The sequence below is a fragment of the Schistosoma mansoni genome (genome assembly GCF_000237925.1).
Source record: "Schistosoma mansoni, WGS project CABG00000000 data, supercontig 0129, strain Puerto Rico, whole genome shotgun sequence".
Taxonomy (NCBI): Eukaryota; Metazoa; Platyhelminthes; class Trematoda; order Strigeidida; family Schistosomatidae; genus Schistosoma; species Schistosoma mansoni.
This window is the reverse complement of record NW_017386036.1, coordinates 595,516-619,750: the sequence shown is the minus strand read 5'-3', so window position 1 is coordinate 619,750 and position 24,235 is coordinate 595,516. Positions and strand designations below refer to the sequence as shown.

The 24,235-nt window shown below is 35.6% G+C and overlaps 2 protein-coding genes across 2 annotated transcripts in view; both read left to right on the top strand.

Annotated features, from left to right (window-relative positions):
- The window catches only part of Smp_154060 (hypothetical protein), a gene marked incomplete at its 3' end in the record, with an annotated part of 19,103 nt that extends 2,459 nt beyond the window's left edge, over positions 1-16,644 (top strand). The window contains exons 2-7 of the mRNA XM_018792756.1: positions 701-1,018; positions 5,354-5,621; positions 6,591-6,841; positions 8,326-8,538; positions 10,510-10,810; positions 16,406-16,644. Coding sequence (XP_018644275.1) covers positions 701-1,018; positions 5,354-5,621; positions 6,591-6,841; positions 8,326-8,538; positions 10,510-10,810; positions 16,406-16,644 — 1,590 coding nt within the window. The remainder of the gene's footprint in view (positions 1-700; positions 1,019-5,353; positions 5,622-6,590; positions 6,842-8,325; positions 8,539-10,509; positions 10,811-16,405) is intronic.
- A 992-nt stretch (positions 16,645-17,636) lies between these two features.
- Smp_154070 (hypothetical protein) lies at positions 17,637-18,047 on the top strand (the record flags this gene model as incomplete). The annotated part of the gene is made up of 1 exon (XM_018792755.1): positions 17,637-18,047. One exon carries the CDS (start codon positions 17,637-17,639, stop codon positions 18,045-18,047), a length of 411 nt encoding a protein of 136 aa, XP_018644276.1.
- Positions 18,048-24,235: the final 6,188 nt, after the last annotated feature.

The following is a 24,235-nucleotide window of genomic DNA, read 5'->3' as shown; positions in this document are numbered from 1 at the left end:
AGCCAAAGCCCTTAACCGATAGACCACTGAGCTGGCATCCAAAGGTGTTAATGTCTAACTTCAACTGATCCACGAAGTTGAGCAACCATTCACTAATTGTCTTCAGTGAGTTCCTATCTCACGACAGACGTGGTTTGCACTCCACTGGTCACTGCTTCTCACTAGAGCTCCTGGATGTACTTCCTGAAGTGCGGGTTCGTGGATGCGCACTGCTGAGGAGTCCCATAATAGGACGAAACGGCCGTCCAGTGTTTCCAGGTTTTTCATGGTGGTCTAGCTTCAAGTTACTCATGCTTTCAACTTTAAAACATACTAAATCTCCACAAAACCCCTTCTGACAACTTAGGCTGCCTAGCCTATACGCGATGCCCCTTCTATTTCATCAATTTCTCATCCGTTCAAAATGTAATGCTTGATTTTTTAGGCGGTTGATATAAAACATGAATTTAAATTTATAAGAAACAAAAATGAGTTTTCACCTCTGAGCAGAAGGTTTGAACCCAATATAGCCTTAGTTCTTGTTCAAGCGAACTATAATTGTGTTTCAATGACTTGGAAATGCATGAGATGTGTGAAGTTCAACTGAAGTATGACGTAGAAGTGAATGCATAAAACTAAAATTGGTGACTGTTTTATACACATAAGCATCTAGATTTGAATATTATTTCATGAAATCATAAATTTGAAATTTTTATTTCAGGAAAACTCTCGAACCAGAAACGGGACAGTAAATATTAGAAACAATGGAAATTCCTTTCAAGGCCCAGAAGTTTCTCCTAGTGCTTCGGCGCCATTAGTTAAACGGAAGTTGGAATCCCCTGACAATTTAATTACTAACGACGACGAAAACTTGCTCATCGATTTCAATAACACAATTCACACCGATTCATTAACATTTAGGATAGGTAAATGTGGTTCATGGCCGAGTGAATCGAATGATAAAAGTGTTTCAAGATGGCTTGAAACAAATTTTCATGACCAAAACGACAGCGGTTTTAATTGGGACGGTCAAAATGATGTAAGCAAAAATCCGTCTATATAACCTAAAACGATTTTCAATATATGATTGTAGAGATTGTTGAGTTTTTACCGAGATCGTGAACCGATCAATGTTGGACCAACATTGAAAGCCTAGAGGCATTGGAAGGCCGCTTCGTCAACACAGTTTGATTTCCTTTTACATTTAATCGCTTATACGATTGCGTCATAATAACTGGGGCTTTCTGGTTGATCCAAGCCAACTACCTTTACTGCCCCACTCAAAGAGTTTAATTTATTGTAAAATAATGTTGGGTTAGGTTTATCAACGACTTAGGAGTCTGACTCACAGTTTGCAGCGTAATTTATGTTAAAATGTTTTTGGTTTTCGGTAAAAGTTTGATTAAACTATGCTGAAGAGGTGGTAATTCCAAATAAAAGTATGGATAGATTTATATTCTTACAAGTTTTGATAAGTATAATTTCTTGAGTAGTTGAAATAGTCATTGCGCTATTTTGTGCGCACAATTGAATTTTCATGAAGCAGAAAATGTAAAAATATCTGAATGGTGGCAAAAGATAATTGTTGTGTATACTGTTGACCATTTTGTGACACATATTCAACAAACTTGGAAAATTTTCCAAAAAATAATATACAAAATATTGCTCTTGGAAAGTAATTTTATGAAAGACATCATTTTATGGGCTTTCAAAAATCTGTTTCCGTATGAAAAGTTTTATTTGATTTCTAGTTATAACTCTAGAATACCTACAACCTTTAAATTCTCCTGCAAATCATAATTTTTGACACTTTTGGTGATGACATGTCAAACTGTAAATGTCAAATATTAAAACGGACCAGTTACTTTATTTCACCGTCGATTAATAAGTGTTATTGCTTTGTTATACTGCAAATTAAGAATCTATATAATATATATTCGCTTGCAACCTGAATGTAAATCTATTGTATAAGGAAAGAACTTAACAATTCTATCCAAATGGAGAAATAATTGCTTTGAGTAAAGTTTGAAAAAAATATGTAAATAGTTTGATTTCTTCTTAGAAGAACAATTGAAAGACCAAGACTCAGCTATATTGTATCAAACATTTTTAAGTAGCTAAACCATTATGACGACCCTACAGTTTTCACAAAACAATTAGCAACCAAATTAAAATGGTAAAAATAGTAATTGACCTAGCTGCAACACCATATTAACTTACTATATCCTCACGATTTTATAGCGAGATTTCTTGAACACAGCTTGATTGCTGTTAAACAGTGAGATATTTGTTTTCTTGATTTCAGAAGTATTGACCACTAAAAGATAAAGTATTTCTTGTCAAAGTCTATCGTCATATAAAGGTTTTTCCCACCATATTGATTGATATGATTTCTAGTTACATATTTCGTTTTTCCCAATGTTTTCTGAAGACGGAAAATTCATGTTATCTTTCGCAAAGTACGTCTAATAAAAACTTTAATTGGACAATCATATTCCTTGAATTTCTGAGATGGAGGAATTCAATTTGTATTTTTCTTAGAATGTCTAGAATTCTGTATTCCTATTAACCAATTAATATCTTAACTGTTATAGATCCGTGAAACTTCAACGCCCATGCCGCAAGCCTTTATATCTCCCTCAAGGCTGTTTGCGACAATAAGTATTGATGCCACTTTGAGAGACTCTAGATTATGATGATTTATCAAATAAAATATTGAATTAAATCATAAGTTTAAATTCATAAAACAAGTAAATTTTTCAGTGGATAATTTTTAAATACTTTAGAAGATAAGAATTTCAGCCGTTAAAACAATTGTTGTTTAATTAATTAGGTATCTTAAATCAGGTCGTCTAGAAATCCATTTTTTCAAATAATTTGTTTGGTCTACGTTCAGTAGACTTGTATGCATTCTTTAAAAGTATCAACTGTACGGAAATTATTTGGTAGAATATAGTTTCAGGGAATTTGTGTTTTTCAATATATGTAAAGATAAAGAAATATCGAGTCTGTAAATGTGCATATTTACCATAAATTTCGCGATTTCATTCAAAATAACAGTTGAAAAATTAACAGAATTACGAGAATAGTTATGATTTTTCCATAAGATAAATATATTTCTTACTGTTAATCCATCAAGGTCCAAAGAGCGAATACTTTGTGACAAAACGACGTTAAAGTGACCCTCATTTACAAGACCTTTCACATTTCTAGTTTAGTGTTGTAGCTAATACTAATATTCAAAAATTAGTGCTTCGACTAACACGTGCTACGTTGACACGGTAGCTGGAATTGCCTATTGTGATGACTCAACCGAACTATACTGACCAAAACGCATATCTTTTATGTCTTACCATGTCAGCGAGGTTGTTAGGAGAACTGTAAGACTATAAGCAACAACTTAAGGTCTGAGGTTGAAGTTGTACTTCTTTTTCAAATCCCTCAAGAATAAATGTCCTTCCACGGTTTGTGCAACTGGGAAGTGATGACCACTCTCATGCCTCTACTACCACCTGAGATCATCTTGTTGACGATCGAATCGCTCCCCCATCTCTCAATAATTCTTTCATCCCGTGACTAACCGCTTCTGATTTATCTGTATCACCACCCACCACCAATGTTAACGTTTTGAGTTCTCCTGAAACCGCGCTCGAAACTGTGTGTTGAAGCTTTTAATGTTCGAACGCTGTGTCAGATCGGAACACAGGCTTTTTTGACTAGGACTGTAGACTGTCGCGCCATCGATATATGCTGCGTTTTCAGAACGCGGATACAGGATCCAAGTACAGCGTTGTAACAGCCGGATTTCTCATCTACACGAATGGGGCGTTAATTTGCATAAGACGAATATCTACACTAGATTCCCTCCAAGTGTCTATTCTACAGGACTTCAGCACAACTCAGATCAAGAACACGTAATTAGCCCAACTAAAACGTAAATATATTTGCATGGCAAAAGCCGACAACAATCCGTCAACAATTACAGTAATAATAAGGGTAAGAGAATATATAACTCATCGGTGGCGAACTGTCATCGGAATTGGTTACTTCAAGTAGTGTTCGTCAGGACTGTCTATTTTCTTCAGTTTTATTTAACTTCTTCATAGACATACTTTGAGAGATAACACTTTCATCGTCTGACTTTTCAGGAGTTGATCTTGTAACAGGAGATTTACTTGTTGTCATGAGCCGCGCAGATGATATGATTTTATGTGTCGAAGACGCTGACAAAATGCAAAGTCTTCTGATCACCTTAAGCAACAATGCAAGCATGTTTAGGATGCGGTCCTCTTACTTCAGATGTAAAATATTACTACAGGATTGGCTTGCATCATCGTCTGAATGAGTGATAGGGACTGAAGTAGTTGAACACATCAACCGCTTCACTTCTCTCGGGAGTCTCATGAGTACTGATGGTTTGGTGTCTGACGAAATCTCGACATGGATTCAGGAGGCTCGATTGGCTTTTTCCGACTTGCGTCACTTGTGGCGTAGGCGAGGGATCCGCCTTCTAACAAGAGGGGGAGTTTACTGTGCAGCCGTTTTCTCCGTTCTATTTAATGGATGTGAAATATGGCCATTAATAATAGAGGATGTTCGTAGGTTACTGGTATTCGGTCATAAGTGTCTACGAGGCATTGGTCGAGTATTTTGGGACCACGGAATAAGCAATGCCCGGTTTAGGAATAGAATACTAGGTAAAGATGGGTAATCGACTGATGAGGTAGTAAATCTCCATCAAGTGAAGTGGTTGGGATATGTGTTACGTATGCCCAACCACCTCTTATCTCGACAGGCGATGTTTTCGAGTGCAGGATCATGCTGAAAGAAAGCTAGTGGCCATCAAAGCAAAACGTGGCGTAATCTTTCCTATAGTCACTGATAATATTTCTATTGTGGTGTGTATCATCAATCGAAATTGAAATACCCGGCGGCGTAAGGTTAGGAAGAACGAAGAGAAGAGAACGAGAACAGAGAATGATTGGTATGAAAACGAAGGAACAATCAAGTCTGTGACAATTGGTTGACATTTTGCAAATGAAGTTTTTACTGTATGGTTCTAAGATTTGACTAAGAAATGCTGTCATTTTTCCTCTAAATGCATTTGATTGTCCTTACTGTTGTTCTCGTTCACTACACTACCTCCACTATTCTGGGATATGAGCTGACAGTTATAACACTATGTGCTAATAGGTTTTGGCAACTTGAACAGTTTAGCATACGTACAGGTTCGACGTTGTGACTGACTGACTGACTGACTCAACTCAAAATTTACATGTATTCTTTATACTGAGTATCATAAAAGGTTTTTTATATCATGATATTCTCGAGTACTTAATAGCCTTCTTTGTTTGATTATCAATTACTTTGTTAGGATAACATTTTGACACTATGCTCAGACAAAAAAAGTGAAGACTTCACAGGTGGAAAAAATTTAGACACAATAGTGGATAGTTTAGACTTGAATATAAATCCAAGATTCGAAAGTATCTCTATGGATATAAAGCAAGTTACAGGTGATGATGGTGATTTACAATACACAGATATCAATGAGAAAACAGATACTCCACCTCCATGTTTAGTTAGACCTTCATCTAATTCAATCAACACTGCACGCCAGATAAGTGACTTCAATGATGAATGTAAGTTTAAACAAATAATCCTTTTTCAGAATGAACGTATTTATATTTTGTTATATGATTATATACGTTATTGACTTTTCGAGACTTTTGTTTAATCCCTTAATTATCTGAAGATTTTGTCCGTAGTTGAAGTTCACTTTAGAATTAGGTTGTTTATTCACGTATTTTGTCTCTAGCTGCTCAAAATGAAAGCCGTTTCGTTTAATTTTCAACTTTATTTAATAGATTTTTGAGTTTATCCTCCGTGTTATTTTCCTCGGTACTTCGAACTCGATATTTCAAAAATTGAAGTTTTCAGAATAACAATGAAATTTTGTTTAGTATTCCGTGTTAGAATTAATGGACAGATGAAAATTATATTTAAAATTAACCAGCAGTACTAAATACTTCAAAAGAAAAAATCTTATACCAATATAGAAAGCTGAAGAATTTGTGCCTTTTTGCCAGTGAATAATTGCGAAATAGCCTGTGGTAACAAGGAAAGAAAGTTCAGCGTTAACTGTTGTAAGTTAATTGTAGAATAAAAAGGCTGATTTGTTTAGTATCTTCGTTACCGATTTGAAATATATACTTCGATCATTTTATAGTAATGGTCTCTGCTAAAATAACTGAAAAAATGTGAAGTTAGAATTTCATGCTTAGCTATAGGTTTGATCTTTCGAACTCAGTAGTAGCTAAAAAGAAACGTTTATATTCAGAAAGCTTATTTCTATAAAACTGATCTTTCGAAAGAAATAATAGTCACCGGCATACTTTTAAATGATAACTTAATCGTCTCTAGTGAAACTTGATGAAATTTATTTAGGAAATAAAAATTTATTGTCACTGACACATTTGTTTTTGACAATTTAATGATAGACAACTAGATCCTGATTTAAAACCTTTTTCATTATTCGACCATTAGCTGTATATAAAATCACTTAGTTGTTTCATATAGGACTTTGTGTTTCGCCTACATTTATTTTCCAGTGAAGTTGCTAACCTCAACTTTGCATGATGACAATCAACGTAATTCCGCGGCGACTGTTATACAAAAGTTTTGGAGACGTCATAGAAGATATTTAGCAGCTGAAGCTGTAATGTATCGTCTACTTGACGATCAAAAACGCAGATTAAGTAAACAGAACATAAATAATGGACAACCTATTCATTCAGTTCTACAAAATCGTCAAAATGTGTTAAAACAGAAAAGGAAACAACGACACCAAAATGCTATTAAAGTTGGTTTTGATTGTTTAATGTTGATTTTACAATTTACGTACAGGAACATATTTGCTTCTATCTGTTAATAACTTCTGGTTTAGCAGTATCTGAATATTCATTTGAAGTGAAGTTAGATTCGAGTTTCTTCTACACTAGAATACATCAATTGTAATTTATAATAAGCCTACAAGAGATAGTCACATACAAGCTAAAGAAATAAGTAACTAAGACTTCTGAATTTAAAAATAGAATACGTGAGTGAAATCAATGTAACACCACTTAGTTCTGAGATGGTGAAGATTTGTAGCTCAGGTGGACGATGAAAGCTCCACGACCAAACCACCCAGCTCAAAGAACAAAACTCCATAAAAACCACTCAGTTCGTTTTGAAAAAACAGAAACTTTAATAAAAGTGAATATAATTACCATTTTAGACGCTCAGAGTAATCACCGAAATAATTCATATGCGTTCTATAAGTTTGTTAAGATTTATTAGTGTTTTACACTGAATCGTTTTGCGTCATTCGACTTCGTAGTCCCAAAAGAATTCTCGGTCGATAAAATTTTAAGTCATTTATTTCTTATAAATCATATTCTAATCGAAGTTGTAGGAACATAAATTTTTACTTCCATACTTTATCAGAGGTAATGTGTTAAATATCTATGGATTCAACCAAAATAAAAAAATGAACTAAAGAATTGCCCATTTATTTGACTTTGTATATCTTACAATTTGTATGCTCATTTTTTTCAATGACTATTTAGCCTAATCTTTATCAGATATCTTATTCAGCAAAGATCAGTTAACTATTCATGGATTATTTAAACCGCTTTTATTCATGTTTACTAGGTCTAAATCCTACTTAATAAATCTTTATCATATCACAACATGCACCATCTACAGAACAAACTTCTGAATATTCGCGAAAACAAATACTAATAGCACAATGTTGACGATTAATTAGTTCACTGGATTGCATTGAAAGAATGGTTTAATTGTCCAAAATAACTGAGAAAAGTACATATTTTCATCATCTTAAATAATACTAGTTGATAATCAGTTAAATCTAATGAAATGGTCGGAAAAACGTTTAAATAATAGAAAAAAATTATTTGACTAGTTGTTTGAATTGTGAATGATGTTTTTTACTTGGGATCAAGAATCTGAGTTTGAGTCCCGCATGCGGTATCGTGGATGCTACTGCTGAGGAGTCCTAAACCGGGACAAAACGGCCGTTCAGTGCTCACAGGTTTGCAATGGTGGCATAACATTAATCGGTTTATGAACTCGGTAAAACTCAACAATTTCCACAACCCTACACTGATAATAATGTTTTTTGTACCTTCCTAGTCTTTGGTTAATAATTATTCTTTAGTTTAGAGTTTTAAAGTGCTAGAATGAAACAAGTTATGGTATTGAACTATTCGTTTACATGATCGATGATTAGGAATTTTCCTTTTAAACCACAGTCTGATAAACTCATTTATTATTAATCTTAAGATTTTGCACGAGAATCGATCCACTAAAATTTCACAAAGGCAAGAAACTTTAGAGGATAAGGGAGAAGAAAACAATGTGTCTGAATCAATTCTTGCATTTGGTAACCAAAAGGACCGTACAAATGAAGATAAACCAAATGCTTTGAATAAGCCCATATTTCCTACCAAAGCTAATCAATATAAGACTTGCAACCCTGATATTGATATGACCAAAGTGAGTCAATAATTAATGTAAGCTCTGTGATTTACTTAAACTTTCATTTTTTCGTCTACAAGAATTTAACAATTCTTGCTTTACTGCATAAAACTTGATGACACTTGTGACTACTATATTTTAGTAGTTATATTCATATAAAACATAACTCCTACCATTGATTTTTGTCTGATCCTTTCGTATTTATTAGGTCTGTATTATTTAAGAAGCACAGATAATATTCTCTATTTGAACATAATGTCTTATTTGGCAAAATATCAGGCCATTAATTAATATCCTAGTGATTTGAATACAGGATCAAATCATAGTGTGATATCAAATTTAGTTTGAAACATATGAACTGTTATTTAACTGGTTTCTACACCTGCACTAAATTAAGATTACTTGAAAGAAGACAGACTGATCAATTTGTAATACCGAATTTTTGGGATTGTATGGTGTATTATATTTAAACTTTATAGAATAACTTAAAGTCCCACTCACATTCACTTTGGAAATAAGAAAGACATTGAAATAATACTTGAGTTCAGTCATTTTCAGTTCAGTAAATGACGAATGTTCGGTAGACTTTAGGATTTTCACCATCAGTGAACAACGGTTGTAAAACCATCTCAGAATGCAGTCCTAAAGTGTGGTAGAACAACTAAGATGCTAGAATAACAATCAGTCAACTGACTTTTCGAAACAGAACTGATTAGAGTAACCAGATAGTGGAAAAACTGAATGCCAAATGGTATGCGTTTTCGAGACCAAACACAGACCTCCCATTATTCATGAGTGAAGATACTACTCTTATTTCCTAATTTATCTGTTACTTATTTCGTGATCACGGATTAAAAGTGACAAGCCATTCAGCTACTTTGTTCATGTTTTTTTCTAGTTTAGTCGTATTTTGTCTCCACATACATTCGAGGAAAAGCGTTAGGGAGTATTTATCTGATTTACCATTATTCCGATACTTAGGTTCCTCTTCAGGTCCGCATAACCTTCAGTTGAATCAAAGCTTCAATATGCAGCTTTAGGTCATCAGGTGGAAATTATAGTATATAGTTAAATTAATCTAATATTCACCGATCGATCACTAATTCATAGTTTTATGTTTTTTTCGCCCATAGTGCTGAGTTTCCCGATTAAATTGGAATATGTTCATTTGTCCAGGTGATTTGACACCGTGTACACTTTCCTGATGTTAGGTTGTTGAAGATAGTTGAGGGGAACCATGTACCGAGGTCACCAAGGGGTACTAGCAATCTTAAGGGAATTGATGCTTCATTGAGGATTCGAACACGGGCCACCATGTTTTTTAGACTGAGACGAATCTCTGAGCAGTTCTGTTTTCAAGGACCTATGTCAGACTCAAATATTGACGTTGATCCATCGCTGAGTATTGGTCGACTTTATGTGTGCCAAGTCCTTAAAGCTGATCAGGTTGAGGATCCAGGTACCATGAGGAGCATCAGCCCCCCAAAAAGTGAATATACTGTACTAACGAGTGTTAATTATCACAAACCTAGGTCAAAAGGATTCCAACTGACTACCTCGGATGCCCTAATATCAGAATTATACATGGTTTTTGAAAATCCCATGAAGACAGTTTTTCCTGAGTAAATCAGAAACCAGTCTAGCATAAGGTTTGTATTGTTTATTACTGGTGTTAAACGTCTATGTAATTACTGGATGCTGTACAAATCAGCATGATTGTTTGAAATACCATTGCTTCTCAGTTATTAGCATAGGTTTGAGTAAGCTTAACAATTTTTCTTGGTAAAAGACTATCATTTATGAAAACTTCCAGCTTTCATTGTGATAGTGAAAATTCGCTTTAAGGTTTATTCAAACAGAAACAGTACAGGATACAGAAGCTTATCCATCGCGATTACTCTTGGCATATCTGCCTATGATAATTGGCTTACTCTTTGTGTGCAAGAGGCGTTGCTTACTAATATTACTACTTTGTCCATTTTATGTTAGACTACAAAACAAAATGTACACAATGAAATTGAACAAGTCGGTAGGGAGAACGACAGTCTCTGTCAGACTGAGTTTTGCAGTCTACGGAATGATGGAGATAACAGGACAATCGATCAACAAAAAGACGTATCTGGAGGAAAAAACGTGTCAGCTGTAGATAACATACTTCAGGAATTAAAACAGCTAGAAAGTGTGGAATTCTTAAATTATTGCTCAACGAATGATCCAGGTATCAATATTGATGTGTCAAAACAAGTTTCCTTGCAGAAGTGTCCCATTCCAACTACATGGTCTGAAATGAGTAAGTTAATCCAGTTATTATCTATTTCGGATTTCGATGTTTGTGCATGCACTGGATGATCTGAAAACTTCTCTTAAAAAAAACGAGAAAAGACTCATTACTTATCGCACATTCAGTACCATTCTGTGAATAAATTTGAGGACTAATTAAGCTGAATATTTTCGTAAGCCTTTCAGCTGATTCGTATTTCTCACAAATAGATGCGGGTTAACCATTTCGTTGAGCTTAAATATTTTCACAAAGGGCATTCATGTACACAAATAAGTATATTCTGTATCACTCAAGATAATATGTCCGGTTTTTTAGAAATATATGATTTATTGAATTTTGATTGAAGCCCAAGATTGCTTGAGATGATCATTATTTTCTGACCACGTTTTTACTTGTTGCTCTCTATTTACGCTAGAATACTGATTTCTTGATGAATGAAAACAACACACATAGAGGGAGGAAATGAATCAAAAATCACTTCTTTTTTGAGCTCTTATCATCCATCGTTTTCTGAAAGTTTTTAAAAATAAAGTTACATTCGTGAAAACACATGGGTATGAGGGATTTAATAAGACTTCTCCACCATGTACAAATTAAAAACAATCTTAACTGATGATTATTCTGACTACTGCAGCCTTTATCACATTTAAATTACTGAATAATCGGTGTAAAGTCAAGTCACGTTAAATTGTGCTACTCCTGTTTGCTATGTTATCATTTTTTTATAGTATTGAATGATATAATAGGAGTCTATTCGGTTGTCACTGTACTTGAACTCTTCAAATGAAGTTATACATTTTTGAAATATATTTTTGCTATTCTGTTACTACAAATTACCTTGATCTGTTGAGTAACGAAGCTCGATCTGAATAGTTGAACAGTATCTAGATTCTGTTGTAATTCAACATCCATATTTAGTCACATTTCAGATAATAATAATAATAATAGTAATAAAGTCTTTCAACTGGTTAGAAAGAACTATGGTATCATTTTCAGTCCTATCGCATTGACGAACTGATATCTGAGTAAATAATTTTATCTTAAAGATGCTTCAATTAATCACAGTCGGGAATACGAAACGTTGACAGAACTAAACTAGTGTTTTAATTTCCATCAGTCAGTATACTCTAATTGTCTTTCACACTCCATCTAATGAAATAAATAAATTTTAAATTTAAAAGTCATACTGAGTGAAGAAATTTTTCTGACTTGCTATTCATCATCCCTCAACGCTAACTGAAAATAGTCTACAAAAATAATTATAAGTAATTAAAGAAGTGATTCTTAAATAAAGCCAGGTGAAGTAACTATAGAGTTTTGAGATTAAGCTGTTAAATAAATTGAAAAAGGATATGAGTCTCACCAGGTAATCTAATAAATAAAACGGTTAGGTGGAATGAAGTTATAAAAGTGGAACAGGTTGTTAGGCTACACTGTACTCAATACAGATCGATTATCGAAACAACCAGTCATCAACACTCATCCGGTATGAAAAAAAATGAGGTGAAAAATTTTAGTTGGATTAGTAAATCAAAATCTCGTGCATGTAGCTTTATTTGGAAAAATCGTTTGATTAAGATGACAAAAATAAAATGAAAGAAAGCAATATGAACTTTTTCTAATCGCGAAAATCCTACCGGTTTATGTGAATATAAACGGATTATACTATATAAGAAAAATTAAATCTTGAAGTGAATTGAGTACAGTATATAACCTTTAAGGTCTCACATAACCTCGGTGTCTAATACTAGATGGATATGCAATGATAGAGTTTCTTGTCGTCCTAGCCTATATTTTTGCTCAGTCACAGAGAAAATGATGTCGGGAATAGATCAAACATTAAAAACTCTCTTTATGACCAACTTGAAAATCATTGCTAATGTTGATTGGCGATTTTTTGAGAGCTCATTTGTGTCAAGTAAGATATCATTTATATACTAGCGATTTATCAAAACATTTTTCAGTGGAATTTGCTTGAAAGTAATAGGTATTGAAATCTATATCAATAGGCTTAGTTTTGTTTACTATAAACAGGATACTAACTATGGTGTTGCTTATAGAATAATCCCACTGACAAAATATATTTTATATCAGTTTTCTTTTCTAAAGTAATTCAAAAACTTTAGGCTATTTCTCATTGTTCTTTTAGGTTTAAATTCGATTTTGTGCGTTTAATGAATTCTTATATAATTCTTGGTTATCTTGCAAAAAACCAGACTTTTCATTTCAATTTTTAAAGTGAACTAAATGTTTACCTTGTAATATAAACTTCAGAACTAATGTATTCAAAATATTTTCATTGAATACATACATACTTACTTGCTCACTTACGCCTGTTACCCCTCGTGGAGGAGCATAGGCTGCAGACTAGTATCCTCCATTCAACCCTGTCTTGAGCAATCCTTTTCAGTTCCTTCCAGTAGTTACTCATCCCTTTCATGTCTGCTCCAATCTCCCGGCATGATGTGTTCTTTGGCCTTCCTCTTTTCCGCTTCCCTTCCGGATTCCAAGTTAGGGCTTGCCCCGTGACGCAGTTTGGTGATTTCCTCAATGTATGTCCGATTCACTTCCAACGTCTTTTCCTAATTTCCTCTTCAACTGGAAGCTGGTTTGTCCTCTCCCATACAACGCTGTTGCTGATAGTATCCGGCCAATGGATGTTGAGTATTTTGCGTAGACAACTGTTTATAAATACTTGTACTTTCCTGATGATGGTCGTAGTAGTTCTCCACGTTTCAGCTCCATACAGTAGGACTGTCTTGACGTTCGTATTAAAGATTCTGACCTTGGAATTAGTTGAGAGTTGTTTTGAGTTCCATATGTTCTTCAATTGTAGAAATGCTGCCCTTGCTTTGCCAATCCTCGCCTTTACATCTGCATCCGATCCTCCTTGTTTATCAACGATGCTCCCCAGGTACGTGAATGTTTCCACCTCTTCCAGAGTTTCTCCATCAAGTGTGATTGGGTTGGTGTTCTCTGTGTTGTATTTGAGGATCTTGCTTTTTCGTTTGTGTATGTTGAGGCCTATTGATGCAGAGGCTGCTGCTACATTTGTTGTCTTCGTCTGCATTTGTTCGTGTGTATGAGAGAGGAGGGCTAGGTCATCTGCGAAGTCAAAATCGTCTGATTGATTCTTAGATGTCCATTGTATTCCTTGCATCCCCTCATATGTCGAGGTCTCCATAATCCAGTCAATCACCAGAAGAAAGAGGAAGGGGGAGAGTCGATAGCCTTGTCTGACTCCTGTCCTTACTGGAAATGCATCTGTCAGCTGTCCTCCATGCATGACTTTGCACTGTAGTTTGTCGTATGAGTTCCGGATGATAATGACAATCTTCTCAGGAACTCCATAGTGTCGAAGAAGTTTCCATAATGTTCTCCTGTCCACGCTGTCAAACGCCTTCTCATAGCCAAGGAAGTTGATGTATAGTGACGAATTCCACTCAACCGATTGTTCGATGATGATCCTTAGTGTCGCAATTCGGTCTGTGCATGACCGATCCCTACGGAATCCAGTCTGTTGATCTCGAAGTCGAGCGTCAACTGCGTCTTTCATCTGGTTCAGCAAAACTCTGTTGAAAACTTTTCCTGGTACTGATAACAAACTGATGCCTCTGTAGTTCTCACATTTGCTCAGATCTCTTTTCTTTGGTATCTTGATGAGTTATCCTTCTTTCCAGTCCGTTGGCACTTGTTCTTCTCCCTAAATCTTCTTGATTAGAAAGTGAAGCATGTTTGCAGTTATTTCAATGTCTGACTTCAGTGCTTCAGCTGGTATATCCTTAGGTCCTGCCGCTTTTCCGCTCTTGATTTGTCCGGTGGCCATCTTGATTTCTTCGGTCGTTGGTGGAGGGACATCTATTGGAAGGTTTGTGTGGGCTGCTTCGATGTTCAGTGGATTCAGTGTGGCTGGTCTATTCAGCAGTTCCTCGAAGTATTCTGCCCATCTTTTCCTCTGTTCTTGAATCGCTGTGATTGTCTTCCCTTCTTTGACCTTGACTGGTCTCTCCAGTTTACTATATCTCTCTGCTAGTTTGTTCGTTGTATTATGTAGTTGTTTCATATTCCCTTCTCTTGCAGCTTTTTCTGCCGTCGTTGCTAGTTCTCCCATGTATTTCTGCTTGTCGGCTTTAATACTTTTCTTCACTTCCCTGTTTGCTTCTGCGTAGTCTGCTTGTGCCTTGACTTTCTGTGCTCGTGTTCGGCTGTTGTTAATTGCTAGTTTCTTGTTCTTCCTTTCTTGAATTTTGTCCAGGGTTCCCATAAAGATCCATTCCTTGTGATGATGCTTCTTAGGACCCAGAACCTCCTGATACGTTGAAGTTAGTGCTTCTTTGATTCCTTTCCAGTTGTCCTCCAAAGTAGCTCCTTGTTCTTTCGGTAGATCCTGTAGAGCTTAGAACCTGTTGTTGAGAGTTATCTTGAATTCATTGAGCTTGTCAATATCTCGAAGGAAGGCTGTATTGAACCTTTGTAGTGCTGTTTGTCTAGTTGTCCAGTGTTTCTTTAGCTTCAATCTCATCTTGACCAAAACCAGGTGGTGATCTGAAGCTATGTCAGATCCTCTCCGGGTTTTCACATCTTCCATTGATCTTCGGAATTTTTTGTTGATACAGATGTGATCTATCTGGTTCTCTGTGGTTTGGTCCGGTGAGATCCATGTAGCTTTGTGTATGCGCTTGTGTGGGAATATTGTGCCGCCTATAACCAATTTGTTGAATGCACATACGTTTGCAAGTCTCTCCCCATTTTCATTTCTCTCTTCTAGTCCATGTCGTCCAATTATATCTTCATGTCCTGTGTTGTCCACTCCGACTTTAACATTTAGATCTCCCATCAGGATGGTGAGGTCCTTTCTTGAGCACTTAGCTATGATTGATTGAAGCCTCTCATAGAATTGATCTTTATCATCATCGTTGCTATCATTGGTGGGTGCATAACATTGGATAACATTCATTGTGATCCCCCACATCTTTGATTTGAAGGATGCTTTGATTATCCTGGGTCCATGAGATTCCCATCCTACAAGTGCATTTCGTGCTTCTCTGGACAGCATTAGAGCAACTCCCTGAGTGTGTGGAGCATTTTCTCCTTCGTGACTGGAATACAGCAGCATCTTTCCCGTACCTAGCCTTTGTTGTCCAGCTTGTGTCCAATGGGTTTCGCTGATTCCGAGTACTGCCAAGTTGTATCTCCTCATTTCCATTGCTATTTGGCTGGTCTTTCCTGTCTCCCACATTTTCCGGACGTTCCATGTACCTATAAAGAGTGCTGCTCTGGTTGTTAGAAGGTGCATCGGTCTCGTGACTTCCGAAGAATTTCGGCTTTCATCATGAGGCGTCATAATTATTCCTTCAACTCCCAGGGCAGAGTTTAAATGGTTTAAATTATTTTTTCTGGTTAGCGTTTTTTTAGCGAGTTAGCTTTTCTACGGGATAGGGTCGCTAAACCATGCCTAACGCTCCTCATTTATCCGGGCTTGGGACCGGTAGTAGCCCTCGGATGGACTGCAGGCGGAGTTCATTGAATACATATTTATCTTTAAATTAACTGGTGTTTTATAGACAATATTGGTACAAAATAATTTAATTTATCTTTTTTTAGTCAAGGATATTAGTCGCGTTCTATCTGAGGCTGAGCAAGATGAAGTGAATTCAACCAACTTCAGGAAATATTGTAGTGTTCAACGATCTACAGGCTTAAAAGGTGTTCGAAATCGATCTGCTTCTACATTATCCAATTATTCTTCAATGGCTCAGTCAAATTTGTCAGGTCCATCTACAATAACTACAAACAAACATACGTTCCTGAGTGAAGAGAATTGTCATTCACATACCAAGTAAAATTGTCTTGTGTTATACAAACCCCAGTACTTGCTACTAAATATCAAATTTGATAACTATTTTCTGTAGTGTCAAGCACTTGATAATGATTTAGGTCAATTTTGTTTTATCCTGTAGTAATTTGAATGCAAAAACTAAATGTGATCCTTTCTCATTGCAGAAATATGATTATAATTATAAAAGTCTGAAACTAAAAACCAGATTAATTGGTTAAAGGTGTCCTAACTCAGTTCATACACTTAAATTTACTACATCCTAAGACTGTGACGAGTACTCTTCAAGAATGGTACTCAATGTTTATTGCCTAACTTAGTAAATTTCGATAAATCGAATTTCAATGGTGGTCTAGCTTACATAGACTCATGAATTCAACTATTTGATTACGACAATTTCCACTAAGTTAAATGTTATTTTAACTATCATTTAGAATGTATGCAAAACTAGTGAAGGTCGTAAATGAAATTCCTAGTTCTTCTAAATAACCATGAATAATTTTCTGGAGAAATAGGTTTACTCAATATCTGGCAGGAATTCTACTTACTTAATAATAGAAAAGAATAATTAATTAAAAGCTGTGATCATGTTTATAAAATCACAAAGGATTAGAAGCGTTTGGAAATTCGCTTCAATATTATCACAGTCTGAATCCGTCATAATATCACCATAGGCGTGCTTACTAGCGGCGTACTTTTCACATCTTTTATCGTCATCATAGAAAGGGTAAAGTTTCGGATTCAAAATACTCGACTCACATTTTCCATTTCAAAATGATAAATAACCTCAAGTCTTTGAAAGGTTTTACAGCATCTTCTAAATAATCACTGCAAAACATAACGAATTATTCATGTAGTTGATCACTGTAATAAAACACTAGAAATTCTCATAGTTTTTCATAATAATTAATTTTTTCATAGTACTATAGTCACTATGTAACTGTCATCATATTTATGTAAGTTACAAAGTTATCTCAATGGTTTTTTTTCGGTAGACATATGGAGCGGGTTTGTTCACGGCTAAAGGCCCAAAAAGAACTCGATCAATCTATATCTCAATGTCGAGAAAAATTGACTACTTTCATCCAGTCAAATCATAATAATGTATGTCATAATCTTCCAGAATCAAATGGCGGTGATACTGGTACTAATCAACACACAAAAATTTCTAAGAGTCGAAGCTCTTCTACATCACAAAGACCATCTTCTGTAGAAAATCAAACAACTTCTAGATCTTTACAATCTAGCTGCTTTAAAAGCCCTATGAATCTATCAAGTGCTCATTTGCTGCATGCAAATTCTGTTGGAACAAATGCTGAAAGTAAATTATCCTACAAAAATCATGTGGGATATAGTACACAAAATCTTTATGAAAGTGTATCACTGAAGGATGAAATGAAGGTAATTTAGTGGCTATTTGTATTTTGACAGTCATATTCAAAATGTATTTACTAAATATAGCCTGACCTGAGTAACATCTTCCATCGGATGTGTGTGAAGAAACTGAATTGAGAGTAAATATGGTGCTAAAACTTCACTTTACTATTTATATGAGTTCTTTATCTAAAAACGGTAATAACTTCGCTTGAATTACTCCTGTCAACCCTCGTAAAACATAGGCCGCTGACCATGATTTACCAACCAACTCTGTCCTGAGCTTTCCTTTACAGTTGTTCCCAAGCTCTATTGATTCTTTTGATGTCTGCATCCAATCCCCGGCACCATGTGTTCTTCGATCTTCCTCTTTTCCTCCCGCCTTGAGGGTTTCAATTCAGTGCTTACTGTGTGATGCAGTTTGGCGCTTCCTGTAGTGTGCGTCCTATCAACTTAAAGCGTCTTTTCTCAATTTCCTCTCCAGCTAGAAGCTTGTTTGTTCCCTGTTATAGGATGTTATTGCTGATTGTATACGGTAAATGGACCTTGAGTATTTTGCGTAGACAACTTTTTATAATTACCTATACTATTTTGATGGTAGTTATAGTAATTCCCTAAGAATCAGCTCCGTACAGCATAAGTGTCTTGACGTTTGTATTGAAGAATCTTACCTTGGTGTTGTCTGACAGTCGTTTTTAGTTCCAAATGGTCTTCAGTTGCAAGAGTATTACGCTTGCATTGTCAATCAGTGCCTTCAAATCTGCATCAGATCCCTTTTATTCCTCAATGTTGCTGTTCAGCTACTTAAAGACATCCATCTCTTCCAGAGCTTTTCCATCAAGTGTGATTTGGTCGGTACTCGCTGTGTTGTCTTTCAGGACCTTGCTTTCACCATTTTGAAAGTTGAGACCTACTGCTTTAGAGATTGCTACAACATTGACTGTCTTCACCTACTTTCGTTGTTGTGTGTGAGATAGAAGACCTACATCATCTGCGGAGTTCAAATTTTCTAGCTATATCCAAGCTGTCCATTGTATTCTGTGCTTCCCCCGAGATATGTAGGTCTTCATAACCCAGTCAGTCATTCACTAAAAGAAAGAGGAATCGTGAGAATAAGCAGCCTTGTCTGGCATTGGTCTTGAGTTGGAATGGATCTGTCAGCTGTTCTCCATTCACCACTTTGTAGTGCAGCCGGTCGCATGAATTCCACATGATGTTGACGATATTCTCAGGTACACCATAGTGTCAAAGAAGGTTCCGCAATGTTCTCCCATCCAATTTGCCGAATGCCTTCTCATAGTTAAGGAAGCTGATGTATAGTGACGCATCCCATCCTATTGATTGATCAACAATGATCCATATTGTTGCTATTTGGTCTGTACATGACCGGTCTTTACAGAATTCAACCTGTTGATCTCGATGTGGAGTTTCTCATTCAGTTCGACAACACTCTGTTGAAACGTTTACTGGTACTGGCAACAGTGTGATGCCTTTGTAGTTCTCATATTTGCTCAGATCTCCTTTCTTCAGTATCTTGGTGAGGTATCCTTCTTTCTATTCTGTCGGTACTTGTCCTTCCTTCCAAGTTTTTCTGAATAGAATGTGGGACATTTTGGCAGTTACTTCCATGTCTGAATTCTGTGCTTCAGCTGATAAGTTTTCTAGTTCTTATGCTTTGATACTCTTAGTTTTTCTGATGACCATACTGATTTATTCGATTGTCGGTTGGGCGAAATCTATAGGAAGGTTCATAGGTGCTGCTTCAATGTCAAGTGAGTTCAGTAGAGTTGGTCTATTCTAGAGTTCTTCAAAGTGTTCTGCTCACTTGTCCTATTGCTGTTGAATCTCAGTGGTTGGTCTTCCCTATTTTTTTTCTGACTGGTCGCTCTAGTTTACTTTACTGTCCATCTAGTTTCTTCTTTGTACCATATAGTTATCTCTTGAAGTTTCTTCTGATGTCATTGCTAGGCCTTTCATATATTTCTGCTTGTCAGCTCTAATGGTCCTATCTACTCGCTAGTTTATTTCGGTGTGTTCGGCGTGTGTCTTGGCTTTCTCTACTCTTGTTTGGCTTTTGTTTATTGCTATCTTCTTGTCTATCTTTTCTTCAATCTTGCACCAGTATGTCAATGAAGATCCATTCTTCATGACAGTGCTTTTTGCGGTCCAGTACCTTCGGACATTTTGAAGTTATTGTTTTTTAATCTATCACCAGTTATTCTCCATGGTAGTTTCCTCTTCTTCGATTAGATCTTGTAAGGCTTTGAACCTGCTGCAGAGAGCTATCTTGAATTCGTTGAGTTCCTCAGTATCTCGAAGGAAGGCTGTAACAAACTTATGTAATGTTTTTTCTACAGTTGTTCAGTGCTGCTGTAGCTTCAATTTCATCTTGGCAACCACCAGGTGGCGATATAAAGCGATGTCAGTTCCTCCCTTTGTTTTCACTTCATCCAAGGGTCTTCCGAATTTTTCAGTGATGCAAATATGATCGATATTGTTCTCTGTATTGTGATCTGGTGAGACCCATGTAGCTTTGTGAACGCGTTTATGGGGGAATATGGTTTCAAATATAACCGTTTTCGATAATGCAATAAGAAGACGAAGATTATCAGAACTATGTGATATATTAGCGCAATACATTTCGAACAATCTGATCACACATATACTTGTTAAGAACATTTATATATAAAAATAAAAGGTCAACTAGACTGGTAATAAGGTTAAGAAATAGACAAGGATAATAATGATAAAATAATGTGAAAACAACTTGACACCTAATCACTCTGGATAATAAGCATTTATTACCAGGGTAGGTTTAAGGAGAGAACAAACTGTTTTTGAATACACAAAGAGGGTTTGAATTTTCGTATGGCTAAGGCTTCAATAAACCTCAGTATACGCCCTTTTACACTTTTAAACAACACAACAAAAGCTGAGTTAAGATCAATCTTATGACCTGTTTCAATTATATGTTTAGCAACTCAGCTTTTGTTGTGTTGTTTAAAAGTGTAAAAGGGCGTATACTGAGGTTTATTGAAGCCTTAGCCATACGAAAATTCAAACCCCCTTTGTGTATTCAAAAACAGTTTGTTCTCTCCTTAAACCTACCCTGGTAATAAATGCTTATTATCCAGAGTGATTAGGTGTCAAGTTGTTTTCACATTATTTTATCATTATTATCCTTGTCTATTTCTTAACCTTATTACCAGTCTAGTTGACCTTTTATTTTTATATATAAATGTTCTTAACAAGTATATGTGTGATCAGATTGTTCGAAATGTATTGCGCTAATATATCACATAGTTCTGATAATCTTCGTCTTCTTATTACATTATCGAAATTTATCAAAGGGACTAATTGCTTTAAATTTCTTAAAAGAAGACTCCCTGCATATACTATCAAGAGGTTAGATGAACTTGTCAACCTTAAATGTAAAATTGTATCGGAACGCGCGAAACTGAACTTTTATAAATCTTGTTTGTCGAGTCACATATTCCCAAATCAACTATATAAGAATTTACGTTCAAGTAAATTGCAACCGAATATTTCAAATCTCGTTCGACTGTCCAAATCATATATAGATAATTGCCAAGATAAATTGATCAATTTAATCGAATTGCACACTCAAGCATTGCCTATATTAACAGAAATATCTATAATATGCCATATTAAATTCATCAACTTTTGCAGTACGGTCATTTTGAAGACAAAGGAAAGGATCCGAGAAAAGCTCGAAATATCGTGCATTAATACTAATCATATTAATTAATTCCCAATTAATCCTGATAAGTATGTCACTAATTTATCTTCCATTCTGTTATCTGCTAATGAAAAGGAAGCACTTTCTCTTGGTTTTAATTTCTCCGTACCTATAACGCAAATGTCTGAATTGGAAATAAATGCCCAATTTGAAAATCTATATGACCAACTGAGTACTCTAACCCCTACGTCTTTAAGTAATCAAAGCTGGTGTAAAGCTAAACTGGTGGATATAGCACACCAATTTCATAATGCTGGACCTAAGCAGAGAAGCATATTAACTTCTCAACATTTTAAATCACTAAAAGAACTACGAACAAACACTGATATTGTCTTGTTGAAGCCTGATAAAGGATCAGGCGTGGTTATCATGAACAAATGTGAATATAAGGATAAGATGTTATCCATCCTCAGTGATGAAAGTAAATTCATGCCTGATGTTGAATTCGGAGGTATTAACAAACTAGAGGGAAGAGTAAATTCATACCTGGAAAAATTGTTACACATGAATGTTATTGATAAAGAGGAATTTAATTTCTTAAAACCTATGGGCTCTGAGTATCCTCATTTATATGGACTACCCAAAATTCATAAATTAAATATTCCTTTACGTCCAATTTTATCAATGTGCCGATCACCCACACATAACCTAGCCAAATGGCTAACAAAATTATTGGATCCTATTCGACGACGTTTATGTAAGTATTCTCTAAAGGATTCTTTTGAACTGGTCGATCTTTTAGGTGACATTAATATCAAAAGAAAAACTATGTGCTCATTTGACGTGAATTCCTTATTCACAAATGTACCTTTAAAAAAGACTATTGACATTTTATGTGACTATATATTTTCAAACAACCTTAATTTACCTATTCCCTTAAAAATTCTTAAAGAGTTACTACTTTTATGTACTGATAAAGTTCAATTCAATTTTGAAGGCGAATACTTTCGCCAGATTGATGGGGTTGCTATGGGTAGCCCGTTAGGGCCATTACTAGCAGATGTGTTTATGGCACATGTGGAAAATTTATCTGAAGACTTAATCGAAAACATGTCACTTTATAAGAGATATGTGGACGATATCTTAGTAATTGGCGAAAGAATGGAAGACATAAACTGCCTATTGAATAAATTTAACACTATCCAAAACCATATCAGTCTTTCATGCGAAGAGGAGAAGAACGACCAACTCCCCTTCCTAGATGTACTTCTAAGCAGACGAGAAGATGGCTCAATAAAACGATCCATTTTTCGAAAACCGACGTGGACGGGTCAATATCTTAGTTACTATAGTTATTGCCCTGTGCAATACAAACGTGGTTTGGTAAAGTGCCTTTTTAACAGGCTTCGTCGTATTTGCACAAACGACGCTATTGATAACGATGTTAAGTTGTTAACCATGACATTAATCGGGAATGGTTATCCACCTAAATTTATCAATAGATGGAAAGTTATGGGCACAGCGAGACCTGCTGTAGCCTTGGTAGAGAAAAAGCCTGTTTACATCACCTTACCATTTAGAGGTGATTCAAATAGCCTTTTACTGAAACAAAGGCTTAAATCAGTCATCAACAAAACATATTGTGCAGCAAAGGTCATGATCAAAGAAAGAACAAGGTCCATGCTTCATTCAAAGCCTAGACGACATGAAAACGATTGTGTCACATCCCACTGCGTTTACCAATTTAAATGTGTGTGTGGTCACACATACATAGGGAGGAGCAATCGTGATCTGATAATTAGGGTGGGTGAACATGTACCGAAATGGTTGCAAAAACAAATACAGTCGAATGACCCAATAAGAGTAGAGGATAAACATCCATCATCCTCTGTTGCTAAACATATAATCGAAACAGGTCATAAGATTGATCTTAACTCAGCTTTTGTTGTGTTGTTTAAAAGTGTAAAAGGGCGTATACTGAGGTTTATTGAAGCCTTAGCCATACGAAAATTCAAACCCCCTTTGTGTATTCAAAAACAGTTTGTTCTCACCTTAAACCTACCCTGGTAATAAATGCTTATTATCCAGAGTGATTAGGTGTCAAGTTGTTTTCACATTATTTTATCATTATTATCCTTGTCTATTTCTTAACCTTATTACCAGTCTAGTTGACCTTTTATTTTTATATATAAATGTTCTTAACAAGTATATGTGTGATCAGATTGTTCGAAATGTATTGCGCTAATATATCACATAGTTCTGATAATCTTCGTCTTCTTATTACATTATCGAAATTTATCAAAGGGACTAATTGCTTTATATAACCGTTTTGTCGAACGCACATAAATTGCAAACCACTCACCATTCTTATTCCTTTTTCTCAGTTAGTCCATGTCGTCCCATGATATCTTCATACCCGTTGTTGTCCATCCCTACCTTAGTATTTAGGTCTCCCATCAGGATGGTCAGTTCCTTTCCTGAGTACTTCGCTATGATCGATTTCAGCGTCTTATAAAACTGATCT